Source organism: Dryobates pubescens, chromosome 4, assembly GCF_014839835.1.
Source record: "Dryobates pubescens isolate bDryPub1 chromosome 4, bDryPub1.pri, whole genome shotgun sequence".
Lineage (NCBI taxonomy): Eukaryota > Metazoa > Chordata > Aves > Piciformes > Picidae > Dryobates > Dryobates pubescens.
Window position 1 is genome coordinate 45,327,296 of NC_071615.1, and position 25,020 is coordinate 45,352,315.

The 25,020-nt window shown below is 46.1% G+C and overlaps 2 protein-coding genes across 5 annotated transcripts in view; one reads left to right on the top strand and one right to left on the bottom strand.

Annotated features, from left to right (window-relative positions):
• Positions 1-4,345: 4,345 nt before the first annotated feature.
• On the bottom strand, positions 4,346-11,990 carry FKBP14 (FKBP prolyl isomerase 14). Its single transcript, XM_009908596.2, has 4 exons — positions 11,732-11,990; positions 9,113-9,264; positions 6,300-6,427; positions 4,346-5,148 (listed from the first exon to the last, which is right to left on the bottom strand). Exons 1-4 carry the CDS (start codon positions 11,926-11,928, stop codon positions 4,990-4,992), a joined length of 636 nt encoding a protein of 211 aa, XP_009906898.1. The 5' UTR covers positions 11,929-11,990; the 3' UTR covers positions 4,346-4,989.
• A 488-nt stretch (positions 11,991-12,478) lies between these two features.
• The window catches only part of PLEKHA8 (pleckstrin homology domain containing A8), a 35,193-nt gene continuing 22,651 nt past the window's right edge, over positions 12,479-25,020 (top strand). The window contains exons 1-2 of one of the 4 annotated variants that reach the window (XM_054161211.1): positions 12,479-12,766; positions 24,857-24,973. In XM_054161211.1, coding sequence (XP_054017186.1) covers positions 12,727-12,766; positions 24,857-24,973 — 157 coding nt within the window. In that variant the 5' untranslated portion in view covers positions 12,479-12,726. Of the gene's footprint in view, positions 12,767-13,393; positions 13,911-24,856; positions 24,974-25,020 lie in introns of those variants that run through there. The other 3 variants (XM_054161208.1, XM_054161209.1, XM_054161210.1) reach the window with 3 other exon arrangements.

The window sequence follows — 25,020 nt, forward strand, 5'->3', positions numbered from 1 at the left end:
GCATATCAAGAATTTCAAACAAAATGAGCTCTGAAGGCTGCTTCTGTACCAACAGAAGCAGCAGCTCCCCCTGTAATTGTTAGGTAGTGGCTACCAACATCAGGCTGCAGCTCTAAAGATCATCAGTGCCTATTTTCCTATCTAACTGCAAAACAATGAGAAACGTGTGAGGAATGCCAGTAAGGTTCAGCAGGAAAGTGCTCTGCTTTCAGCCCTCTCCACTTCTTCAAGTGCTGCAGTTTTACAGGCACACAGTGGGTGTTTGTTTCTTCAGAGGAAATACACTTTGGACTTCACTGCAAGCCAGCCAAAATGTTGCTGACTGCCACTACAGTCCCAGTACTCCTCCTGTCCTCAGGGGATGGGCAGCTGCCTGCCTTTGATCTCCTGCAGCCAACTAGCTAGCTGCTGCTGGCACTGCAGCAGCATGTCCTGTGGATTAGCAAGCAGATGCAACAGAAGTTAATACATGCAGTGCTATTTCTACCTAAGAAATCCCTTCATCTTCACAGAAGAACTTTAATGGCAGCAAATAGTTGAAGGGGATTCTCAAGTATGGTGCTGACCCTGCACTTCTGAAATTATTTTGGTTTGCTTTTGTTGTTTCAGTTCCATTTCAGAAACTTAATGCTGCTATCAAGAAAAGCACTAAGAACCAAAACTATCCACTCATCATCTGGCATAAACCTACACACACACCACCAAAGCAAGCATCTTGGTCCTGCAGCTTTAATACTCTGCTGGCATTAACAAATTAACTGCATGTTCACTTTAAGTTATTGCTATGAAATGGTTTAAAAATCCAAGCAGGAAATGTGTGCAGTTCACAGCATTTGCTGACTCTGAACTCCCACTTAATCCAAAGAAAACAACAGTTGGCCTTTACTGAAGGCAAATACTGGCACCCCACTATTTATGCTTGACTTTTTAGATATTGGGTCAGTAATGTGGGCCAGGTTTTATTTTGTGCTTTTATGCTTTCATTTCCCAGCCAGATGTTCAGAGAAGATGCCAAACACTGCAAACAACCTTCTAAAACCCTGTCAGACCCAATGCAAGTCTCAGTTCTGCTCTTCCCAGCAGCACATGCACAGCATTTGATTAGATGGGTACCTGCCAGTTCCAACTTCCTCGGCAAGATTGCCTTAAGGGTCAGCTTCATATCCTATCAGCCCTCCTTGGCCTAGGGTATGCTAATTTTCTAGGTTTCCTATGTAGTCAATGGAAAAAGACAGGAAAGTTATTTGGTAAGGCATCTACCCCAGCATAACATGAACAATATGCATGTGATGAGTCGTCCCCCAGCTGCCCAGTGCTCTGTTAGTGCAGGGGATATCAAGACACCCAGCACAGAACATGCAGGCAACCTTGGGAGAGATTAAGTCACACAAGCTTAATTTTCATAAGTGAAGAGAGAAAAAATACTGAAACAAAACCCAACCAAAACCCCCCAAACCACCAATATTCAAAATCACCATTGGTAACTACCTCTAAAGGGGTAATAATTGTTCACCACTTCCTCACAATGCAAGAATCAGGACAGGCAACAAGCCTAAAACCAAAAGGAAATATACTCCCACATTATTCTAACTTGAAACTCACTGCTATAGAACATTAGGGAAGCAAAAGTATAAATGGGTTCAAGAAAACTAGGTGGCATCATTGAGCAAAACCACATAAAGGTTACTGAAAACAAAGTGGTCCTCCTTAGTGACAGGATGAGAGGAAATGGGCTTAAGTTGTGCCAGGGGAGGTTTAGACTGGGTATCAGGAAACATTTCTTCACTGAAAGTAGTGAAGCATTGGAACAGGCTGCTCAGAGTGCTGGTGGAGTTGTCATCCCCAGAAGTGTTCAAGGAGCATGTAGATGTGGTGGTTCAGGATATAGTTTAGTGGTCATAGTATCTGGGTTACAGCTGGACTCAGTAATCTTAAAGGTCTTTTCCAACCTTAATGAGGGACTTTTTAGGGTGTTGGGTAGTGATAGGACTAGGGGGAATGAAACAAAACTAGAAATGGGCAGATTCAGATTGGATGTTAGGAAGGTGTTCTTCACCATGAGGGTGGTGAGACACTGGAACAGGTTGCCCAGGGAGGTCACAGAAGCCCCATCCCTAGATGTTTTTAAGGCCAAGCTGAATGGGGCTCTGAGCAGCCTGGTCTAGTGTGAGGGGTCCCTGCCCATGGCAGGGGGTTTGGAACTGGACAATCCTTCAGGTCCCTTCCAACCCTAACAACTCTATGATTCTATGAAATATTTCCCGACGTTATTCTAACGTGAAACTCACTGCTGCAGAACATTATGGAAGCAGAAGCATAAATGGGTCCAAGAAAACTAGATGGCATAACTGAGAAAAAACACACAAAGGTTACTGACCACAAAACATGTGGCCACAGTTTCATATCAGAGACCACCAGGAACAAAGCACCAGATGCTGGTAGAAAAATAACCCCCCCAAACCAAACACCCCCTCCCACACACACACTGCAAACCTCCATTTATACTTTTTTCTCCCCAAAAGAGTTGCTATTGACAACAATCTACAATATCCATATGCAGCTAAACTCTCTTTAATAGAAAGTAGCATTCTAATACTTAATTGCAACACCAGGTGGCAGAGAAAACGTCTACATCATCTACTGCCCTGAGAGCCTTGAGCGTGAGAGTCCCATCTGACAACAGCTAAGGATTAGTGCAATGCAACTTTGATTTGCTTTGTGTCCCTGCATAATCTTGAGCAACACTTTTCAAGTAAAACACTGTGTGCCAGAATACAGGTGAGATCCTTCCCTCAGATACTTTGCCCTCTCATTTAAGCAACCATGGACAATTGCAAATTTTTTCTTCCCTTCTAGAAACAGCTCAAAAAAACCCCAACCAACCCACAAAATGGAGCTGAAATCCTCATGGTTTCCACCTCTGTAAAGATATGGCAATGTAAAGATACAGAGCAATGAGGTCTCCCCTGAGCCTCCTCCTCTCCAGGCTAAACAAGCCCAGCTCCCTCAGCCTCTCCTCACAGGGCTGTGCTCAAGGCCTCTCCCCAGCCTTGTTGCCCTTCTCTGGACACGCTCAAGTGTCTCAATGTCCTTCTTAAACTGAGGGGCCCAGAACTGGACACAGGACTCAAGGTGTGGCCTAACCAATGCAGAGTACAGGGGTACAATGACCTCCCTGCTCCTGCTGGCCACACTATTCCTGATGCAGGCCAGGATGCCATTCGCCTTCTTGGCCACCTGGGCACACTGCTGGCTCATGTTCAGCCAGCTATCAATCAGCACCCCCAGGTCCCTTTCTGTTTGGCAGCTCTCAGCCACTCTGACCCCAGCCTGTAGCTCTGCATGGGGTTGTTGTGGCCAAAGTACAGCACCTGGCACTTGGATTTGTTGAATGCCATCCTGTTGGACTCTGCCCATCTGTCCAGCAGGTCGAGGTCCCTCTGCAGAGCCCTTCTACTGTCTAACAGATCAATATCTGCTCCCAACTTGGTGTCATCAGCAAATTTACTGATGATGGACTCAATCCCCTCATCCAGATCATCAACAAATCCTCCTGCTAATGCAAAAATAACCCTTCAGGCTTGTTTTCTCAAGATCTTCCTCAACACTTGGGAGGAGAAAGACATGATCCTTCTTCATAAATGCAAGCTCCCAGTTCAAAACCAAAATGTGTGTGTGTGCATAAAGGATATGCCCCTGCACTGCAGCACAGCTTGCTCTTTTTCACATTACAGACATGTCCTAGAATGCTGCTGGCATTAACAGTGGCAGTGACAGGTACCTCCTGCTTTGTTCACATGAAGAAAAATGCAGATAAAATGCAGGAGCAGGGAGGTCATTCTCCCCCTGTACGCTGCACTGGTTAGGCCACACCTTGAGTACTGTGTCCAGTTCTAGGCCCCTCAGTTTAGGAAGGAGGTTGACTTGCTGGAAGGTGTCCAGAGAAGGGCAATAAAGCTGGGGAGGGGTTTGGAACACAGCCCTGTGAGCAGAGGCTGAGGGAGCTGGGGTTGCTTAGTCTGCAGAAAAGGAGACTCAGGGGTGACCTTATTGCTCTCTACAACTACCTTAAGGGAGGTTGTAGGCAGGCGGAGGTTGGTCTCTTCTCCCAGGCAACCAGCACCAGAACAAGAGGACACAGTCTCAAGCTGTGCCAGGGGAGGTTTAGGCTGGAGGTTAGGAAGAAGTTCTACACAGAGAGAGTGATTGCCCATTGGAATGGGCTGCCTGGGGAGGTGGTGGAGTCACTATCATTGGAGATGTTCAGGAGGAGACTTGATGGGGTGCTTGGTGCCGTGGTTTAGTTGATTAGGTGGTGTTGGATGATAGGTTGTACGAGATGATCTTGAAGGTCTCTTCCAACCTGGTCTATTCCATTCTATTCTATAATTATTGACATGGTGAGTAAAGAATCTCCCTTCAGAAGGGCAAAACCAGCACAGGCTAGTTATTTTTCCTCACTCGGCTTTGTATCAGTTTCTCAGCAGCGTAAAGAGCTGCTGATGCTGCCCAGCACCAACTCTTAAAAATCGGCAGAAAACACCTGCAAGGTGTAACTGCTTTTAAAGCAGCAACACACAAGAAAGATGACCAAGTAATTAAGCCCCAGGCTGCAAGTTATACATTGAAGAGTCACTGGAAGCGATCGGAAGACACAAACCACAGAAAGGCACAGACCTGGCTTTTGATTTTTCACACTGTTTGGTAACTGGAAAGTTGGTTTGGTTTCTGAAAAATAAGTTAATACATAATAAAAAAAACCCCAACACTGGTGTGGAAGTCTTTGCTGCACAAAAGGATGCCCCTTTTCTTTAGACCAGTCTAAAACATTTGTACACAATGAACAAAAATTCTCTTTTACGCAACAACAAACAGCGTTTCTCGGCCAGCAGCAGCTGTCAACTCCAACACACAGAATGAGGATGACAAGAGAACCAGGCAGTCTAAGTCACTGCCATTTTATGTCACAAAAAATGATTCCACCCTTTCCTACAGCTCATCATGCTTGTATGTAAATTCCCTTGCAGATATAAACCCATCACTGTCTTCATCTTCTTTGTCGAATATGTCTTCAACCAAAGCATCGTGCTGGGTGTCATTTACCACTGCTCCGTGCTTTTCAAATTCTTTCTTCAAGTAAATTTTTACCTGTTAGACAAAAGGTGAGAATTAATGTTTTCAGGCTAATGGAAGAATTGATTACTGTAGCCTAGAATCATAGAATTGTTAGGGTTGGAAGGGACCTCAAGGATCATCTAGTTCCAACCCCTCTGCCACAGGCAGGGACACCTCACACTACATCACGTTGCTGACAGCCCCATCCAGCCTGGCCTTCAAAACCTCCAGGGATGAGGCTTCTACTTCCTCCCTGGGCAACCTGTTCCAGTGTCTCACCACCCTCATGGGGAAGAACTTCCTCCTAACATCCAACCTCAATCTACCCAATTCTAGTTTTGCTCCATTCCCCCCAGTCCTATCACTCCCTGACACCTTAAAAAGTCCCTCCCTAGCTTTCTTGTAGCCCCCTTCAGATACTGGAAGGCCACAATAAATAAATCAGCAACTAACTCAAGAAAGTCCTGAAGTTTTATTTCTGAGATGTTTTACTTCATCCAAGTCTCCCATAAGCATGGGGGGGGGGGGTGTGAGTTATGTCTCCATGTGACCTCTGCTTATCAAGACTGCTTTAGAGTGTCCTGCCCAGCAAGTCCACTGGGTTCCAAGGCTCAGTGTGATGCAGCACAGATGTGCATCCTTGGCCAATTTTTACTGAAAAAAAATCTATTGTTAAGGTGTAGGGAAGTATGTGAGCTAAAGCCATGCAATGAAGGTAAAGTACATACAGCAGCTTAATTGTTTAGCCAGGAATTGTCGTTAAAAACACTCAACAAGAAAGATACCAACACAAAAAGGCATAAAACACCAAAGGGAAAAAAAGCAGAGACCTGGAAGGCAACAACACTGAGAGCCATTTCTACGAGCAACAGAGACTCAACCCTTCCTAACAGGCTAATGGCCACCAGGCCAGCAATGACATTTTGGGTAGCTTACTATTAATAACAAGTTCAGTAGTTATGCTAACAACTCATCAGTCCTAGCAACTGTGCATCACCCAATAAATAATTGCCTTAAGCACTCTTAAATAGTGGGCAATCTGCTTGCAGAGTTACTCTGTGCACAATAGCTACAAATCCATACTTGTGTTTAGATATTTGCCTAACAGGATCAAGTTGAGCTTTTCTTTCCCTTTCCACTCTCCTATCCTGTTAGATTTGCTCACCAAAGGGTAACCCACCCACCTCTTGCTTGGACAGTCTCCAGTCATCGTTAAGATCCATCTCTTGAAAGGACTCGTGAGACCTTGGTCCATTCCTGATTTCTAGAAGGTCAATGTTGAAAATCAGTGTGCTCTCAGGTGGAATTTTTCCTGCCCAAAACAGTAAACAGGGAGAAAAGTTAGAAACAGCTTCATATTCAATGCCATACAAAAGCCACATGCATCAGAATAACGTTCCAGTAATCCTACTACTTTCAGAGCATCCTGCAACTTGAACTAACAAAGGTAAGTACCTGTAAGAGTGATAACTGTTTCAGACTACAGCCTGGACACTGAGCAGCCCTTACAGCATTCTTGAATGTTTTTCCATGGCCAGAGCCAGATACAGTGACTGTACAGCCAGCCAGGTGGCCACTACTGCAACATACAGCTGAGACTGATAAAGTAGCAAGATAGGGGACTTCAATCCTCCTGACACACCATAACAGCCTCCAAATTCCTCTCTACTGCCAGCTGCTGCCTTGTACCTGCTATTCTGCCACTGGAAAAACTCAGCTTGCAGAGAAAGACAAAAGGGCAGCAATGCTGTCAGTATCCCAGAGCTGTCTCTGGGGTGCTGCAAAAAAACACTGAGCTATTCCCAAACACAGCAGAAACTAAGTATATAAACCTGCTCAAAAGACATGTTGGCATCATGCCATTTTTGATGCACACGAACAGACTATTTCCTAACAGTGCCAAAGACTACCTCCCAATGACACCACTATGGAAGTATTTCAGCTTACCATGCATTGGCTTTTACACCTTCATGCTGATGGCTGAGACCTTTTAAGCATACCACTGTTCTCCTTATATAGGGAGAGGGTGAATAAGAGCAAATATATTTCTAAATTAGATGGAAACATTTCAAGAAAATATTCCTGTGCCTTGAGAAGACAGAGAAAAAAACCCAATCCACATCTGCTGTTTTGAAGGTGTGGTGTTAAATACAATACACATTGAGCTGTTGTAACAAACAAGCTTGTAAAGGATGAATAAATGTGCAGAAACTTCTGGAAATACAGAAGAGCACAGCAACTTGCTCAGAGCTTGGAACACAGGAAATATTTCTGAGACTTACAGAAAAAGGCATTTCAGTCATCATTCAAGCAAGCAAGGTGGGAGGCTAGTGATACTATGTGCTGCTGTCCAAGCCAGGGGCTGACAGCTTGGCCAGGAGTTTGCTGTGGGGGACAGTGTCAAAGGCCTTGCTGAAGTCTGGGCAGACACAGCCTTCCCCACGTCCACCAGGCAGTCACCTGATCATAGAAGGAGATCAGGTTGGTCAGGCAGGACGTGCCCTTCCTAAACCCATGCTGGCTGGGCCTGATCCCTTGGCCATCCTGTAAGTTCTGTGTGACTGCACTCAAGACGCCCTGTTCCATAATCTTGCCTGGCACTGAGGTCAGGCTGACAGGCCTGTAGTTCCCTGGTTCCTCCTTCCAGCCCTTCTTGCAGATGGGCATCACACTGGCCAGCTTCCAGTCATCTTGGACCTCTCCAGTGGGCCAGGACTGGTGAAAAATGATGGAGAGTGGCTTGGCCAGCTCATCTGCCAGCTCTCTCAGTACCCTAGGATGGATCCCATCGGGTTCCACAGACTTGTGGTGATTCAAGTGGCTGAGCAGGTCTCTAATTACTTCCTCCTGGATCACAGGGGAACTATACTGCTCCTGACTCCATTTGCCAGCTCAGGAGGCCAGTTGTCTGGAAGACAACCTATCTTGCTACTAAAAATTGAGGCAAAGAAGGTGTTAAGTACCTCTGCCTTTTCCTCATCTTTAGTTACAATATTCCCCTTCATATCTGCTAAGGAGTGGAGGTTGTCCTTGCCCTTCCTCTTGCTATTAATATATTTGTAGAGGGATTTTTTGTTGTCCTTCACAGCAGTGGCCAGTCTAAGCTCTAAATGGGCTTTTGCCTCTCTTAATTTTTTTCCTACATGACCTAGCAGCATCCTTAAACATTTCATGAGTAACCTCTCCTTCCTTCCAAAGATGGTACACCCTCTTTTTTCCCCTTAGTTCTATTAGAAGTCCATTGCCCATCCAGGCTGGCCGTCTGCCCCGGCGGCTCATCTTCCAGCACACTGGCACAGCCTGTTCCTGCACCTCCAAGAATTCTTTCTTGAAGTAGGTCCAGCCCTCCTGGACCCCTTTTATCTGTCTGTACACCATTCAATACATTTTCAGTAGACATCCTGTACCTCACTGTGGATACCAGGCACCACTGCCCAAACTGAAAATGGCTAAAAGAGGGAAGCACTATATGGAGAACTAAACAGCGACTTCTTGGTGTATCAGCTAAGAACGAGTTGGGCAGCAGTACAGGGAGTTTCTTTGGGTTCTAAAAGAAACCTCAATGCAAGAGTGAGGCTTGCACATGCACATTCATGAAGTATGACCACAAACACAGATGCAACAGCCAAACAGCCAACTGGTGCCTAAGTGACCACTTCCAGCTTGACTGTAAGAAGGGGGAAGGGGGAAAGGTAAGGGGGGCGGGGAAGGAAAGGCACTGTGCTGTTGAGAACTGCACTAACAGAAAAGACACTCAGAACATGCAGCACAGTAACTACAATCAGTTGCTGTTCTCCTCCTGCATTCACCACATAATCATCTAATAGTTATTTCTTCAGCAAACAGATTTGCAACAAAGACCACCTGCTCCATTAATTTTTCTATTGTAATGGAATCTACTTAAAAGGCTTGAAAGCTTGCCAGCCTCTTAGGCCAACAACAACAGCAAAATAGACATATTAGAATTAAAATAAGGGAAGGACTTCAGGTGTTTTACCTTTCCCTTCTTTTCCATAAGCAAGGGCTGGTGGAATAGTTAGCTTCCGCTTCTCTCCCACACACATGTCCTTCAAACCTCTGTCCCAGCCTTTGATAGCTTCCCTTATGCCAAGGGTAAACCACATAGGTTGACCATTGTTATGCTTGTGACTGGAAAAGAACGGAATAAAACACAGTCTTTAGTCAGTAAATTCCATTAAAGGTACAGGGAGTAGATGGAATATGCTGGTTAGGCCACACCTTGAGTACTGTGTCCAGTTCTGGGCCCCTCAGTTTAGGAAGGATGCTGACTTGCTGGAACGTGTCCAGAGAAGGGCAACAAAGTTGGTGAGGGGTTTGGAGCACAAGCCCTGTGAGGAGAGACTGAGGGAGCTGGGGTTGCTCAGCCTGGAGAAGAGGAGACTCAGGGGAGACCTTATTGCTCTCTACAACTACCTTAAGGGAGGTTGTAGACAGGCAGAGGTTGGTCTCTTCTCCCAGGCAACCAGCACCAGAACAAGAGGACACAGTCTCAGGCTGTGCCAGGGGAGGTTTAGGCTGGAGGTTAGGAAGAAGTTCTACACAGAGAGAGTGATTGCCCATTGGAATGGGCTGCCTGGGGAGGTGGTGGAGTCACCATCACTGGAGGTGTTCAGGAGGAGACTTGATAGGGTGCTTGGTTGCATGGTTTAGTTGATTAGGTGGTGTTGGATAATAGGTTGGATGCGATGATCTTTAAGGTCTCTTCCAACCTGGTCTGGTCTATTCTATTCTATTCTATTCTACAGCATAGATAAAGAAAAGTTCACCGCTATCTGGCACCTCAACCTTCCTTAAACGAAAGGCTTTGACTTAGTCTTTACAACACAGGACTTGCCCAAAAAGGTTCCTTAAAAAGTGGAAAGAAAATAATGACATCTGCATGGTATGTTTACGACAACACTGAGCAACCTGGATTCCCACCTTCCTTTCCCTGATCACCTATTTCGACTTTGAAACTGATCAGACTAGAAAGGCACTTCTCCTTAGAGATGTACATTCAAGGCCTCTGCACTTTCTTTAGTAACTTGCAAAACCAACCCCAGCTTGGACATGATTACAATATACCCTTATAACATGCTCAGACCAATCAGCCACATCTTTTCCAAAATGCCACTAGGAAAAAACAACTACACAACAGATAGCCAAGAAAAACAGAAGCAAGTGCATGCAAAACATTCAAGTTCAAAATAGGCAGGCACATCCCTTTTTCACTTCAGCCAGGTGGTACTACTTTCACTCTACCGAGACACAGCATTTTAAAAGCTCTACACATTTAGTCGGGCAGGAGAGGTGCTTAAGAGAAAACAGAGCACTTACAGAAGTTAGTCACCAGCAAAAACTTTAAGAGTGTCACTACAACTTCTTTTAGAGAGGCAGGTTAACTACAAGAGAAAATTAGTGACATTTTAGTTTACATCATCTGCAAGAGCACAAACATGCACAATTTTGTTATATATATTTATATATTTAAATATATATATATATATATATATATATTTACATTCTCCACAACAGTTGACTTCAGATACAGCCTACAGATACTTGAGCATTTTCCTGTCTCCCGCTATTAACACCTCGTTTATGCTTTACAGGAAAGGCAACATTATCAAGTCGTTGCAGGCTCTAGCAGCCTCCCTTGAATTTCTGGCTGTTCCTCTTATTTGCATTACTGTGGCTCCGGTATGTTGATTTGTCTGGTCAGGGGCAAGCCAAGAACATGCACAGGTAATGAATGAATAGCTCTCATTGTGCTGCCAGTAGTGGAAATATTCTCTCTCTCTCTCTCTCCATATACACATATTTTGTATAATTTATAATTAAATATATTAAAATTATATATATATATGTAAATTATATACCTAACTTAATATAAATATATGTTTTATATATAATTAATGTTATATACTTTTTATTTTGCTTTTAATTAAGAGGCAGACGTCTCCCCTAAAAGTTTGCTTAAGAAACCAGAGGGAAATTCGTGCCTTTCAGAAACCTTCTAAAACCGCTGAGCTCATACACCAAAAGGTGTATCTAAATTGCAGAAGGATCCCCATCTTTCAGCAAATGCCACACGGCTCTACTTTCCACAGACTAACCAGAAAACAGAAGCGAAGTAAGTTTTGTTTTATAGCCTCCATCTGGCAAAGGGAAAGGAGGTAAGTTTTACTCTTGCTGTTCAGCTACAACAGCGTTGTGAATCGGTGCTTCCTAAACCGCTCAAAAGTAAACCAAACTTTCTGAAAATAGGTGGTGGTGGAAAGGGTTCCACTGTCAGGTTTAGTTTAATTCAGGAACAAATACAATCTAGGGTACGCCATCCATAAACATGCATGCACTGCATTGCATTTCTTGCACACAGGTAACCCCAGTTTGGGGCGATCGCAAAAGTACAAAACCCACCACCTGCCCTCAACAAAACACTCCTCACTTATCAACCAGATGGATTTCGGGTCCCTGTGAGGGCTCAAGACTCAGGAAAGCACGGCCAGAAGAGATCACCTAGGTCAAAATTTACACAGAGATAGACGTGTACCTCCCCGCGCAAGCTCCCCAACCAGCCCGCTCGACAGCGAGCCATGAGGGGCCAGCTACTTACGTGGAGTGGAACATGGAGCCGTCCCTCTCCAAGTAGCCCTCGTAATGAACCAGCATCATGTCCCCCCACTTGGTCTTCCTGTGGCACAGGAACGGCTTCTGCAGCACCTCCACCTTCACGTCGGCCGCGGGGATCAACGCCGCGGCCGCGCAGCCCAGCACCGCGCCCAGCAGGGCGGCCCGCAGCGCCGCCGCCATCGCCGCCCTGCAGCCAGGGCCCCGCAGTGCCCGCGTCACCACCGCCAGATCGCCATCCCGCACCCCTCGCCTGGAGCCCAGCGGGCCGATTCCCTGCCACGGCGGCCAGAGCAGAGCCCAGCGCACGCACGCCAAGCCGGCCCAGCAGACGTGGCAATGACCCTCACATCTGGCACATCTGGTCCGGGGCCAGAGGCGCGCCCTCTGATTGGCTCACCTCAGAGTGAGTCCGGAAAAAGGAGGTCCACACTGGGACGCGGACCTGTCTATCCCTCAGTTTGCCCAATCGACACCAGAACTCTGTGGGCGGGGCGTGGATCAATGGGCGGCCGGGCTTTGGGGCTCCAGGAAGCGAATGTCAGCGAGTGGGGGAGCCCGCGGAGGGCTCACACAATAGAGCCGGCTCTTGCCGGCCGCCGATTGGGCGCTGCTCTCACCCAAAAGCTCGTTTTGATTGGCCGCGGAAGACCTCTTGCTTTGGGCCTTTGGCGCCTTTCTCCGCCTCCTTACTCTTGTCTGTCACGTGGGTTGCGATTCCTGGAACTGTTTGCGCTTTCGTAGCGCTGCGAAGTCGTTCTTTGGGTGCGCGGCGACGGCGCGTTCTGCGCTAGGAGCGTGGCGGCCGTGGGCAGGCTGGGCGGTGGAGGCCGGGCCGGGCCCGGCGGGGCGGGGCGGGCGGTGCCCCGCTATGGTCCTGGGTGCTGACGGCGCGGCTGGGCGCGGGGGGCGGCCGCGGTGGCCGGCGGTGTGACTCCGCCGGGGGGCGGCCGCGCTGCATGGGGGCGGAGGCCGGCCGTCATGGAGGGGGTGCTGTACAAGTGGACCAACTACCTGAGCGGTGAGTTGCTGCCAGTCCTTAGCGCCTGCACGGGGCGGGCGGGGGTGGAGTAGGGGGGTGGGTGCGTGTCCCGGTGGGATGGGTGCCGTCATCTTCGTAGGTATAGTTGTATATGAACTTACATGTATTTGCTGAGTCTGGATCAGCCCTGCCCCTGCTCTGCTCACCCTGGTTTTCCAGCTGCGCTGCCACATTGTCACAGTCCAGTGCTGGAAGACGTGTTTAACCCACCTCTGGGTGCCGGTGTTTGCCTGGGGCGCCCCTGGCTTTCCCTGGGCTTGTGAGTCGGGGTTTGGGGTTATTTTGGAGGCATGAGGTCATTCTTGCTGGCGAACTTTGCGGTTCTGTACGGCCCCGTGAAACTTGTATCTATTTACTCCGTCGCTTCGGGAAGCTGGGGGAATCGCAGACCTGGGAGGAAAAGGTGACGGCACTAGACCGCACTTGGGGGTTTGGGGTGAAAATGCATAGGGAAAAAAAAAAGGGGGGGGGGGGGAGGGGGAGGGGGCTATCCTAAGCACTAGGCCCAGATTTTAGTTTTCAGGTGCTTCTGTGCCATGGGAGTGCTGGTGGGGTCAGAAGCACTGCAGAGGTGGGGAGGATCCAGTGCCATCGGTGTTCCTGTGGGGGGCCGGCTGTGGGACGCAGCAGAGTCACCAGGGTGATGTGTAGTTCAGGGCGCACGGATGGGGTCTTCTTACCCGGCGCAGACCTCCGCGGTTTGTTGAAACAGTTTCAAAACTTGATGGTCATAGATAAATAACCACGACCTTGACATTGGCCGGTGCAAGTTTTGCTTGGGGGTGTGCGCAGGAGGGCTGCCGTCTTGAATGGTTTTTTTTCAGAGAGGCCGGGACAGCTGCACCTCTCCGGTTAGTTGGGGAAGTGTAGAAAGCCGGAGTTAAACAAAGAAAAAGCTGAAGCACAACCAAGCGATGGATTCATGTGGCAGCAGATGGTGCTGGATTTGCTGGTGTGCTGGGAGATTGCTGCAGCTTTTCCCCTTTAGATAATAGGTGTTCTGAGAGGGGAATCAGGGCATCACAGAACCTTAGGGGCTGGAAGGGACCTTGAAAGCTCATCCAGTCCAACCCCCCTGCCAGAGCAGGATCACCTAGACCAGATCACACAGGAATGCATCCAGGTGGGTCTTCAATATCTCCATAGAGGGAGAGTCCACAACCCCCCTGGGGAAGACAGGGATTTTTGATTATGTTTTTTTAAACTGTTTGTGAATGCTTTGTGAATTATGGAGTGTGTGACAGTGGGAGGAGCCATGCTTAGCTTTTCTGGTCAGATTGCAGAACTTGGGCTGTGTTATTCGTCCTTTCCCCGTAATAAAAAATGTCCATGGTTCAGTTGGTCTAAAGTTTGATATATTTGTTTTCCTTTGCATTACTTAGATGCTGGAGTGTATTTTAAACTCTTGCACTTGTTTTCATAGCCTGAGGTTTGGGGAGTGAGTGCTTGTGGGAACCAGTGCGTGGTGCTTGGCATTGTAGCATTTGGCTTGAGTGTGGATGTGGCAACATCAGCTGGACTTGTCATCTGTTTTGACGGTAAGATGAAGACTAAGAACCAGAAATACTCTAGTCCCATTAGAAGTAATTTTTTTCCCCTTTTTTGCTAGCCATATTGATAGGCACTTTCCACCTTCATGAAGAAGAATGATGTTTTGCAAACCTCAGTGAATGGAGACTGAAGGCACCTCTTTTGTCTGGATGCCTGACATTCACCCTAGTCGGAAACTAGATGGGATTTTATTCTCAATAGAGGGAATATCAACAATGGAGGATTGAAACATCTTTTGGGTTTCCTTGCTTGAAACTTGACTCTGCTAATAAGTGTTGTCAAGGTCACTCCATGCCTTTTCTTAGTTTGTGGAAGGCCTGTATGGTGTTTGTTTAAGTAAATTTGCTGTTCTGCAAGCTAACACACTTATATATGCTTTTTCTTTTGGCATAGAATGAGGACTACCTACCCTGAAACCATTATGTTGCAAGTTTTTGCAATGATGAAAAAAGACCAAACACCTCATGCTGGAATGTGGCATTTTTTTCATAGCAATAGCAAAGATCTGGGCAGTGGGAGACAGGAAAGCCTCCTTTTGGGAAGGCACAAGATTCAACAGGTCATCCATAACAGTATTCTGCTTTTCCTCTTGCTCAAGCTTAACTTATCTGGTGCTGCATAGTGTTAATGATGTATGCAAAAAGCAAGGGAAATGTGTGTCATCTCTGTGTGTCAGTGTATGCCTGTGTTAGTAACAGTGTTGATGTAAACATACACAGCAGGCATCTCATGCCCTTTCTTCCTCATAACAAGAAACACACCTTTGTTTCATATAGACGGGAGATAAGAACACCAAAGAACAGCCTTAAAACTGTAGCAAAGGAGAGCTGCTGTGAGCAAGAAGCTGGTGGCAGTTTGTTGGTAATTGAGCTTGTTCTGGGAATTTTGGTTTTATAACATCTTCTGTCGTCACCATCATGAGAGGTCAAGTCCACATCAACGTATTTTCCCCTGGCCCTTGGGCAGGGAGCTAGATCAGTGTTGCAAATGACATAGTTATTGACAGCAGGAATGTTTCAGAAGTAGGAAACAAGCCTGGCTTTCTGTGGGCAAAGGGTAAAGAAAGCACCCTGTGATTGGCAGCCAGTGAAAGGCAGATTAGTTTGCCTAGCTGCTCAAATAAGTTATCTTGTTTTATAGTAAGTGCACTTGTTTGCTTTGTATAGATTAGGATGAACGGAATTAGTGTAACTTGGTTTCTGCTCAGAGATAGGGTTTCCCCTCTATTAATCCTGCACCAATTCCTGCCTGCAGAGGTTCCAGACAGGAATCTCTACAGTTTAGAGAACTGAGACTCGAGAGTTTTTCCCTCCAGTGCCCACCAGGTGGTAATTTCACAATGTGGATTTTTGTTCGTGTTCAGGTGTGCCAGCTTTGGATCAGATATGCATGCACACAGCTCTAGCCTGTGAAAATGCCCTTGGACTCTTGTGTTTGCAGTAAGGGTGTCCTCAGATTCCTCTTGTCTGTGCTTCCCTCACTAAATTGGTTAAAACCTTCAGGGAGCAGGGAACTTTGCAAGCAGAATTATTGCTGACAACAGGGAGTGCGATAGTGCCTTTTCACTTGGGTAAATATGTGGATGCCTCTGTAAACTTCAAACCCCAGACCTGGGTGACTTCAATCATGCAGGTGTGTAAATTAGCCTCAGCTAAGCCTACAGTCAAAACATGGACCCTGATCTTAAAAATTTCCTGGATTTCATCCTTTGCCGAAACTCGTCATGTAGTGTTAGCATCGCTTGGGAAAGGTTGTGGATGCTAGGAAGGGGCTTGTAGCATGGAGAAAGGCAGTGTAACTTTTTTCAGTACTACTTCTTGTAGTAAGCAGTTGGGATGATAGTAGTGTCACCCTGTACCTTGCCTGTAGCTCCTTAGTCTGTTGTGCTGTCACTTCACAGTATCACAGTATCACAGTATAACTAAGGTTGGAAGAGACCCCAAGGATCATCAAGTCCAACCTGTCTCCACAGACCCCACGACTAGACCATGGCACCAAGTGCCACATCCAATCCCCTCTTGAACACCTCCAGGGATGGTGACTCCACCACCTCCCTGGGCAGCACATTCCAATGACGAACGACTCGCTCCGTGAAGAACTTTCTCCTCACTTTGAGTCTAAACGTCCCCTGGCGCAGCTTTAGACTGTGCCCTCTTGTTCTAGTGCTGGTTGCCTGGGAGAAGAGACCAACCCCTTCCTGTCTACAACCACCTTTCAGGTAGTTGTAGAGGGCAATGAGGTCATCCCTGAGCCTTCTGTTCTCCAGGCTAAACAATCCCAGCTCCCTCAGCCTCTCCTCACAGGGCTGTGCTCAAGGCCTCTCCCCAGTCTTGTTGCCCTTCTCTGGACACGTTCAAGTGTCTCAATGTCCTTCTTAAACTGAGGGGCCCAGAACTGGACACAGTACTCAAGGTGTGGCCTAACCAATGCAGAGTACAGGGGCACAATGACCTCCCTGCTCCTGCTGGTCACACTATTCCTAATGCAGGCCAGGATGCCATTGGCCCTCTTGGCCACTTCCTGTGGTCCTGGCTGAGCATAAAGCTTTCTGGTGTGCATAGCATCAAAGCCAGATCCTGGCTGCGGTGCCATTGCAGAACTGGTCTAGAACCAAGGGATGCTGCTTGCAGGATAAAGAAAGGAGGGAGTGGAGGTGGACTGCAGGTGAGAGCTACTCTTTGCTATTAGGAAACAGCTTCTTGCAGGACTCTCCAGCTGAGCTCAAGCTGCAGTTCATGTTCTCTTTTAAACATCCTGATAATAAAAGGAAGTTTGCCTTGTAAAAATAATCCATGATTTTGATTTTCCACCAGGGAAGTGTAGCATGGAGTTGAGGAATGCTTTCCTTCAGTGGCGTCTGTGAGAGCTTGGTGCTTTGAAATGATTTTTGGTTTACTTTTTTTTTCTGCTGAAATTCAATTCACCTCATGCCTTCAGCATAGACATGCCTTACCTGGCATCACTGGCCTCAGGCAGGGTTGCAGCTAGTGGTATGTATCAGCTTTTGGCTTGGGGATCAAAGGCAGCTTTGTCATGAGAAAGAAAAATGCTGACTGCCTTCACTGACTTGCCTGATACTTGGTTACTTGCTCTGTGAAATGGCTTTGATTCCTTTTTTTTTCCCATGAAGCTAATATTTTACTGCTATTTAATTGTGCCAAGTAACTCTAAGCCTGATTCATCTTCCTAAAGGCATGACACCTTTGCATTCATGCCATCGCTAGTGACGCTGCATCATGCCACATACCATAGTTATCTCTCCCTGTATCTTCATGCATGGAGTCATCCACTCTCATTTTATTGCTGTACTCTGTATTATTTTCAGTTCATCCTGAGATGGCAAGAGCCAGCACCAAGCAGTAAATTCCAGCTTTCACATAAAACCTCTAAGTCACTCTTGTCTCTAATGATTCAGAATTCTTTTGCAAACCTGGGAGGCAAGCTCAAGAAAGCTTGAATTCAGATGCACATGATCTTGCTTAGAGTGAGTCCTTGTTTGGGGAGTTTAAGAAGTCTGACCTTTTAGAAGGGGAGTCCTGTATACTTCCAGTTGATACTAAGCTCTGGAAATAAGGTCTTCTGTTTTCAGAGATGGAGGAAGTAATTGAAAACTTCACACTTGGATAAACATTGAGTTCCAAAAAGCTTCTGTTTATTCCCCCAACCCCCACCTCCCCTTCTTTTTGGCATCTGGGCATAGTCGAAGTTCTGACTGTTTAAAATGGTAAGTCTGGCTTTTGTGGAGGTGGACCCAGACAGCTGAGGTCTCTCTTGCCCTCAGGGCAGTCGTCTGCCCAGTATCGCTGATGGTAGCTGCTCTCAGAGGCTAGGCATTGTTTTAGATGGATGACCGAGTTTCACCCAGTCCTGGCTCTGCTTCAGGGATGCTTCAGGGACTAGTTACTTGATTCTGTCTGGATTTTGTATGAATGCATTTGTGTGGTTTGACCTTTCTGTCTTCCCTTCCCCTTGTTTTTCTTGCTTTTGTCATACCTTTTTGGAATTGAGTAATGTGCTTGCAGCAGAAAAGTTTGAGGCTGCAGGAATGGAAATCAGAGTCCTCTCTCCTCTGTAGGTGCTGGAGCAATGCTGCAGAGCCTACAGGGCGCAGTGCTCCCTGCCAGGTATGCTGCAGTACCGGTGCCTCTGCATTCAGTCCTTCTGCACTGAAATAAATAAGTGATCACAGGGAACAGCTGGGTAAGACTGAAGCAAGGTGTGGCAGAGTAATGGTGAAGGGATGCCACCGTGTAATGTGTGATGGGTGTTTACATACACTCATCGTTGGCTCAGTCTGGCCTGATAACCACCCCAGGGATCAGAGAGAGGAGCTGCTAGTTTGTTGGTTCTGGGAAGTATAAACAGAGGAGAGAAACTCCCCGGAGCTTTGAATGACTTGAATTAGTGTGTCTGAGCAGTGGCCTGGATTATTGACCTTTTGTCTTCCTCGTGCACCACCATCTCCTCTCTGCCCTTCATCCTTTCACTGTGTCCCCTGCAAAAGTGCCTGACTGCTGGTACATTGTGCTCTCCGTGCCTTGGCTGGTCACCGGCATAAAATCATTTGCACACAAACCCAGTTGCCCTGGGACAGCAGGATGCTTTTTCAATGCTGCTAGTGCAGCCTTAACAATTGCAGTTGAAGTGAGGGTGGATTTTATGGGACCCCTTAGAGAAAAGTAGTTTGGGAGAGCATCACACTCTTAAAGCTGGTTCCAGCTGTTGCATGCTTCACTCAAACCTCTAGTGTCCCTCAAACAAGTGCTTAAAAAAGTGATATTGTTGTTGAAGTGCTGAATCTGTTAACTCTGTTACTTCTGGGGGCTTTTACTATTGATTCCTGCTTTTAATATGCACATCACCAGAGTAAACTTGCATTATGAGCATTTCTAGAAGCCACTCTCTAGGTGAGAGGATAACAACTCAGAGGAGAGACATGGATTTCCATACACTCATTATCTGCCTTTCTGCCATCCCTCATGGATAAAGACTGGGTTTTTATTCTGTCAACTTGTTTCACTATAGAACTAAGGCTGCAAAAGGTGTTCTAGTGCCTGGGACTGCTCTTCCTGAAATACTGGATAGCCTTAAGAGGCTGTGTGGAAAAAGCAGGCAGCAGTTTCGGGTGCAAATTGCTTATGTTAAGGTAACCCTTTAACTGTTTATTACATGAGAAAGGAGGAAACTTTAGAATTTGGTGTGTATAAGATGCTCTTTTGCTAAATGCTTTACCTGACTGACAGTGAATGACAGCATGAAACAAGTTTCCACGTGAATTGAACTTAGTCATACAGTCAGTTGTTAAGAATAGCCGAGATTGCAGGTACATCAGGGTTCTGAAAATCAGGCTTTTGTCCATTTGTGACATGGAGATTTCCACAGCCTTAATTCCTCAGGGCAATCCTTGTCTGTTGGGGATTAGTGTATTAAGACCAGATGTATGAAACATTTTATGTTGTATAGGTGAGGAGGCGCTGGGATCTCAGTCTGGAAGTCAGGGGTTTTGCTCAGCACAGTTTATGGCAGCTCAGCAGTCTGCTTTCTAAGCTGGAAATAAGATCTCTGTGCTTGGGCCTGTGTTTTGGCTTAGATGCATCCTCCAACTGGAAATTATGACTTTCCTTATAACTGGAAGACAGGTGTTGTGCAGTCCTAGTTGCTGGAGGAGAAGGTGCTATCTTCTGGCCAAGAGCTGCTCTGTGATCAAGCAGGAGCAGGCTGGCTTGTAGCAAAGGTGTGATCCTGATGGCATGCATAGACTTATATCAGCACTGGCAACTGGGGAAAGATATTGGATTTTCTCTTGCCCTTTGCAGAACACCAACGTTGTCATAGTCCTGTATGAGCTAAATTTTCAGCAGCTCTGATCTAGCTACCAGTCACTGACATAGCACTGGGCAGAAGCTTCTGCCCTTGGGCCCTGGGAGATAAAGTGGTAGGTGGTGGTGTGGTGAACACGCATCACAACTTTGCTCAGAGGTGGGGTGATAAGATAAATATTGCTTGTTTTTTTGCTGTGAGCTGTCTCTTCAGAGCAGCTGCTCTGGGACTTTCTTGCAACCCTGCAAAGAGAACCAGGTATCTGCCCTTGCTGTGCCACCAGCAGCTAAGTTCTGCGTCTTGCCGGTAATATTAGCAGTGAGGATGTGATGAAGGCTTTAGTAACTCCTATTAGATGGATGTTGCTGTGACATGGAAATTACAGCATTATCTCCTGCATGCACTTAAAATCTAAATTAAGGTTGAAGTTCAAGGACTACCTATTACATAAGTTTTTATGCTTAAGAAGTATTACATAATCCTGGTGTAAAGCAAGTGATAATACTCCTAACCTGGGTGTCTGCCTTTTAGAAATGCAGCTGGAACTGGCATCTCTTAATTGCAGCTTGTTTTCCAGGTCATCAATTTGACTTCCTGAGCATATAATTCTCCCAGATGGTTTGGCTTTGTGCATGTCTGACATGATCTACATGTCTTCAGATGCTGTTTTGCCTTTTCCTTCGGGCTTTGAGACGAACGCTGTCTGAAGTCTGAGTTGTGTAACGTTACGTTTGAGTTGTGCCCAAATTTCAACCATGTTATCAAGAAATGTCAGGTTTGCTCAGTGATGAGCTGCATCCAGATTTCCTGAGATGTAATGGTGGAAGTAGGCAGATCTTTCAGGGGGCAGAAACTTCTGGAGAAATACTGAATCCTTAGCAGCTATGCACTGCTTAAATACCTGCTTCTGTAGTGGACAATATCAGGTCATCCAAGTACTCCTCTCACAGGAGTGCAATATATTAGTATGAGGACCTTAATAAGTGTTTGTGAAGTTATCTGGAATCTCTTCACTTTCCTTCTCTGTCTCTCCTTCCTTAAGCTATTGCAGGTTCAATTTTTACTGCTAATGGCTCTGTGCCTCTAAAATGAGCTGGGGAAGTATGATCTATGTTTTGTCCTACCCGTGCACCACCAGTATAAATGGGCTTAGTAAATTCTTCTTCAGTGCTGTGTTAGTGCTGGCATCAGTATGGCCTCAAATTATTCATCTTTATTTTTCTCTAGCAGGTGGAATCTGAATGCTCAGCTCAGATTACAGTTTATGGGAAGAAAAAACACCTGAATAAACCCAAGACTCGTGTTCATAAAACTGTCTAAGTGTCTTTTTAGCTGCTTTGGGTTTTGTTTTGTTTGTGTTTGTCTGAGGGGGTGGGGGCATGTTGAGTGGTTGATGAGTGGTTGGTGGGGTGTTTTTTTTTCCCCCCTCTTCACTTGTCTGCAAATGTGAAGTTCCTGGAATTGAAGATTATATCCCTGTTGCATTGCCTGTGATTTGTCAGCCATGTGCTATTTTTAGCTGGTTGTTGAGGATAACCTTCCCATGGCTGCTGACTCAGTGCCAGTGAGTACCAGGTGGTTGTGCATCTTCTGACCTTGCTGTGATTTTAATTATTTGTTTTTAAAATCAGTTAAAATGGTATTTATTTATTTTTTAGTGTGACAATTCTGTCCTGAGAATGTAGGCTCTCCTATCATAGGCTTTTTAATACATGTCTAATGGAACATGTCCAGAGAAGGACATGGCAAGGGGGTTGGAACTAGATGTTCCTTGTGGTCCCTTCCAACCCTGACTGATAGTATGATACTGTGAAGGGCAACAAAGTTGGTGAGGGGTTTGGAGCACAAGCCCTATGAGGAGAGGCTGAGGGAGCTGGGGTTGCTTAGCCTGGAGAAGAGGAGGCTCAGGGGTGACCTTATTGCTCTCTACAACTACCTGAAGGCAGGTTGTAGACAGGTGCGGGCTGGTCTCTTCTCCCAGGCAACCAGCACCAGAACAAGAGGACACAGTCTCAAGCTGCACCAGGGGAGGTTCAGGCTGGAGGTTAGGAAGAAAGTCTTCATAGACAGAGTGATTGCCCATTGGAATGTGCTGCTTGGGGAGGTGGTGGAGTCACCGTCATTGGAGGTGTTTAGGAGAAGACTTGGTGGGGTGCTTGGTGCCATGGGTTAGTTGATTAGATGGTGTTGGATGATGGGTTGGACGCAATGATCTTGAAGGTCTCTTCTAACCTATTCTGCTCTACTCTATTCTATTCTACTCTATTCTATTCTACTCTACTCTACTCTATTCTGTTCTATTCTGTTCTATTCTATTCTATTCTACTGACAGATAATTGCTAAAGACCCAGTATGGGAAAAAACCAAACCCAAACAACTAAACCAAAAATGCAAACCAACACCAACAAACCACCCCCCCAAGAAACCCCAAACCAACAAAACCCCCAAGCAACCAAATCTCAGCAAAATATGTTGACTCCTAACTAACCTCCAAAGTGATGGAAGCAGAGTTCTTTGTACGTTGGCTAATTGATTGTGCAGCCTTTGATTGATGAGATGCAATTTAGCTGAGCATCAGCTGCAACTGTAAGCTGTAGGACCATGGTTGAAGTGATTCATGTTCAGCAGCAGGATCTCCAGGCTGAATTAGAGGCTTGTATTGACTGTGGTGCTGTGCATTTAAAGGGTTGGTTCTGTGCCATTGAGGTTCTGAAGCAGTTAAGTGGTTGGGATTTTTCCCTGCTGAACAGTAACCTCTTTTTTCAGGGGGCTGTGTGTGAGTTCTTCCACATCAGTAGTGACTTGTAGGATAGTTTCTTGATTTTGGTGACAAGACAAATAAAAATCACTCTTGCTGTTTTCTTTTTTTTGTTTTTAAATTCTCATTCTTGTGACTTTCATTTCTTTTCCCTTCATAGAAAATAAAGAAGTATTGAGAATGCTTTGGCATTTATACTGGGTTTATATTCTCCCCAGAAATATCACAGGATCACTAAGGTTGGAAGAGACCTCAAAGATCATTGAGTCCAACCTGTAGTAAAATAGTGGCAGAACTTTCTGAAGAGTGTGGGAAAGGGATTTGTGTTGAATTTGTTTTCCAGTCACCTCCAAGGTTGCTGGAAATCTGTAGACCAGCTTGGCTTAGATGCTCAGATGTGGTGTTGCTTGTTAAAAAAAGAAGGGAGAAAAAAAATCAAAGCAAACAACCTAAACCATTCTCTTACCATTAGCCTGTGACTCCAGGGCTTTCTAAGACTTAAACTGAGGTGGGTTTGTCTTCAGCAGTAGCCAAAGGACTCAGTCCTTAGCTGGTAAGGAATAGCATGCCATCAGTTCAAGCCTAACCTAGTCTCCAGCTAGTCTCAGGCTGTGCCAGGGAAGGTTTAGGCTGGATGTCAGGAGGAAGTTCTATACAGAGAGAGTGACTGGCCATTGGGATGGGCTGCCCGGGGAGGTGGTGGAGTCACCATCACTGGAGGTGTTCAGGAGGAGACTTGATGGGGTGCTTGGTGCCATGGTTTAGTTGTTTAGGTGGGTTGGATTGGTTGATGGGTTGGACGTGATGATCTTGAAGGTCTCTTCCAACCTGGTCTGATCTATTCTATTCTATTCTATTCTATTCTATTCTATTCTATTCTATTCTATTCTATTCTATTCTATTCTATTCTATTCTATTCTATTCTATTCTATTCTATTCTATTCTATATTCCTGCAACACTCTGCAGGTGGGCAGAGTCTCCATGCAGGGGACAGCAGAAGTGAGAGCCCTAGGAGCTATGTTGCCCTCCATGGTGTTGTCAAAGGATTTATCCCAGAGAAGGTTTGCAGGCACAGTGTGGGATCTTAGGTATCTCAGTCTCTTGGTCCTGGCCAGAGAAGCTTGTTGCAGCTCAGTAATGAAAGCTGCTTTCCTCCAGTGACGTGTCTGTCTTGTTTCTTCTTAGGTTAATGAGCTTGTGGGTTTTGATTAGACATAAATAACAGCTATAATGTCTGCTCTGTCTGTATCTTCATACAGCTTTAGTACTTCCAGAAGAACAAAACAAGTGGTATGTAGAACTATTGGTTTTGGTCTAGCCTGGTGTTTTTGCTACTCTGTGGAAAGATATGCAGAAGAGCAAGGCATTCATTCAAGATTAGTTTTTTTAAGGTGGGCAGCATGTGAATTTCAAGAGCAGTTGGAAGCTGCTTCATTGGAAGATGGTGTTCAAAAAGCAGCACACATGCTTCTGTCCCTGCCTTCCCGTGATTGTTTAGGAGTTTTTTGCCTTTTGCTTTTCAAGAGAGTTTGGCTAGCCCTTCCCACAGGGAAGGAAGACATGTAAGGCAAGACAGCTGGAGTGACTTGGAAAAAGTGAAGAGAGAGGCTGGGGAGTGATGGAAGCAATTGAAGGGTGGTGGACTGGAAAGGTGGTTTTGGAAGAGAGAGTGAGTCAGTGATACCATACTAGCAAAACTACTGAAAATGGGCTCTGACATCTTGGGAGCATACTGCTGCAGTCCAGCTGCCTGCAGAAAGGACATGCCAGCAAGCAGGAGTTGCGGTGGACAACATCCAGGCCTGCACTGTTTCAAAGGGCTTAATGTTCTTGGAGGAACTGAGAATCTTTGGGGCCTTATTTGCAGTAAGTCCCAGATGAGAGAGGTGGTGGAATTGCAGGGAGAGAAATAACTGAGACATGCAATTTTGTTTTTCAGGCTGGCAGCCTCGGTGGTTTCTCCTCTGTGGTGGCATCCTGTCCTATTATGACTCTCAGGAAGATGCCTGGAAAGGTTGTAAGGGAAGCATCCAAATGGCTGTGTGTGAAATTCAAGGTAACTAAGACACAGTTACACCCCAGCTGCATGAAGTTTGTCCAGTA

Bases quoted from the DNA above. Each gene is read 5' to 3' on its own strand.
- FKBP14 (XM_009908596.2), bottom strand. From the start codon at position 11,928: ATGGCGGCGGCGCTGCGGGCCGCCCTGCTGGGCGCGGTGCTGGGCTGC. The intron at 9,265-11,731 runs GTAAGTAGCTGG...GTTCTTTTCCAG, and splicing joins GGCTCCATGTTCCACTCCAC to TCACAAGCATAACAATGGTC. The intron at 5,149-6,299 runs GTGGGTGGGTTA...TTTGTCTAACAG, and splicing joins GGAGACTGTCCAAGCAAGAG to GTAAAAATTTACTTGAAGAA.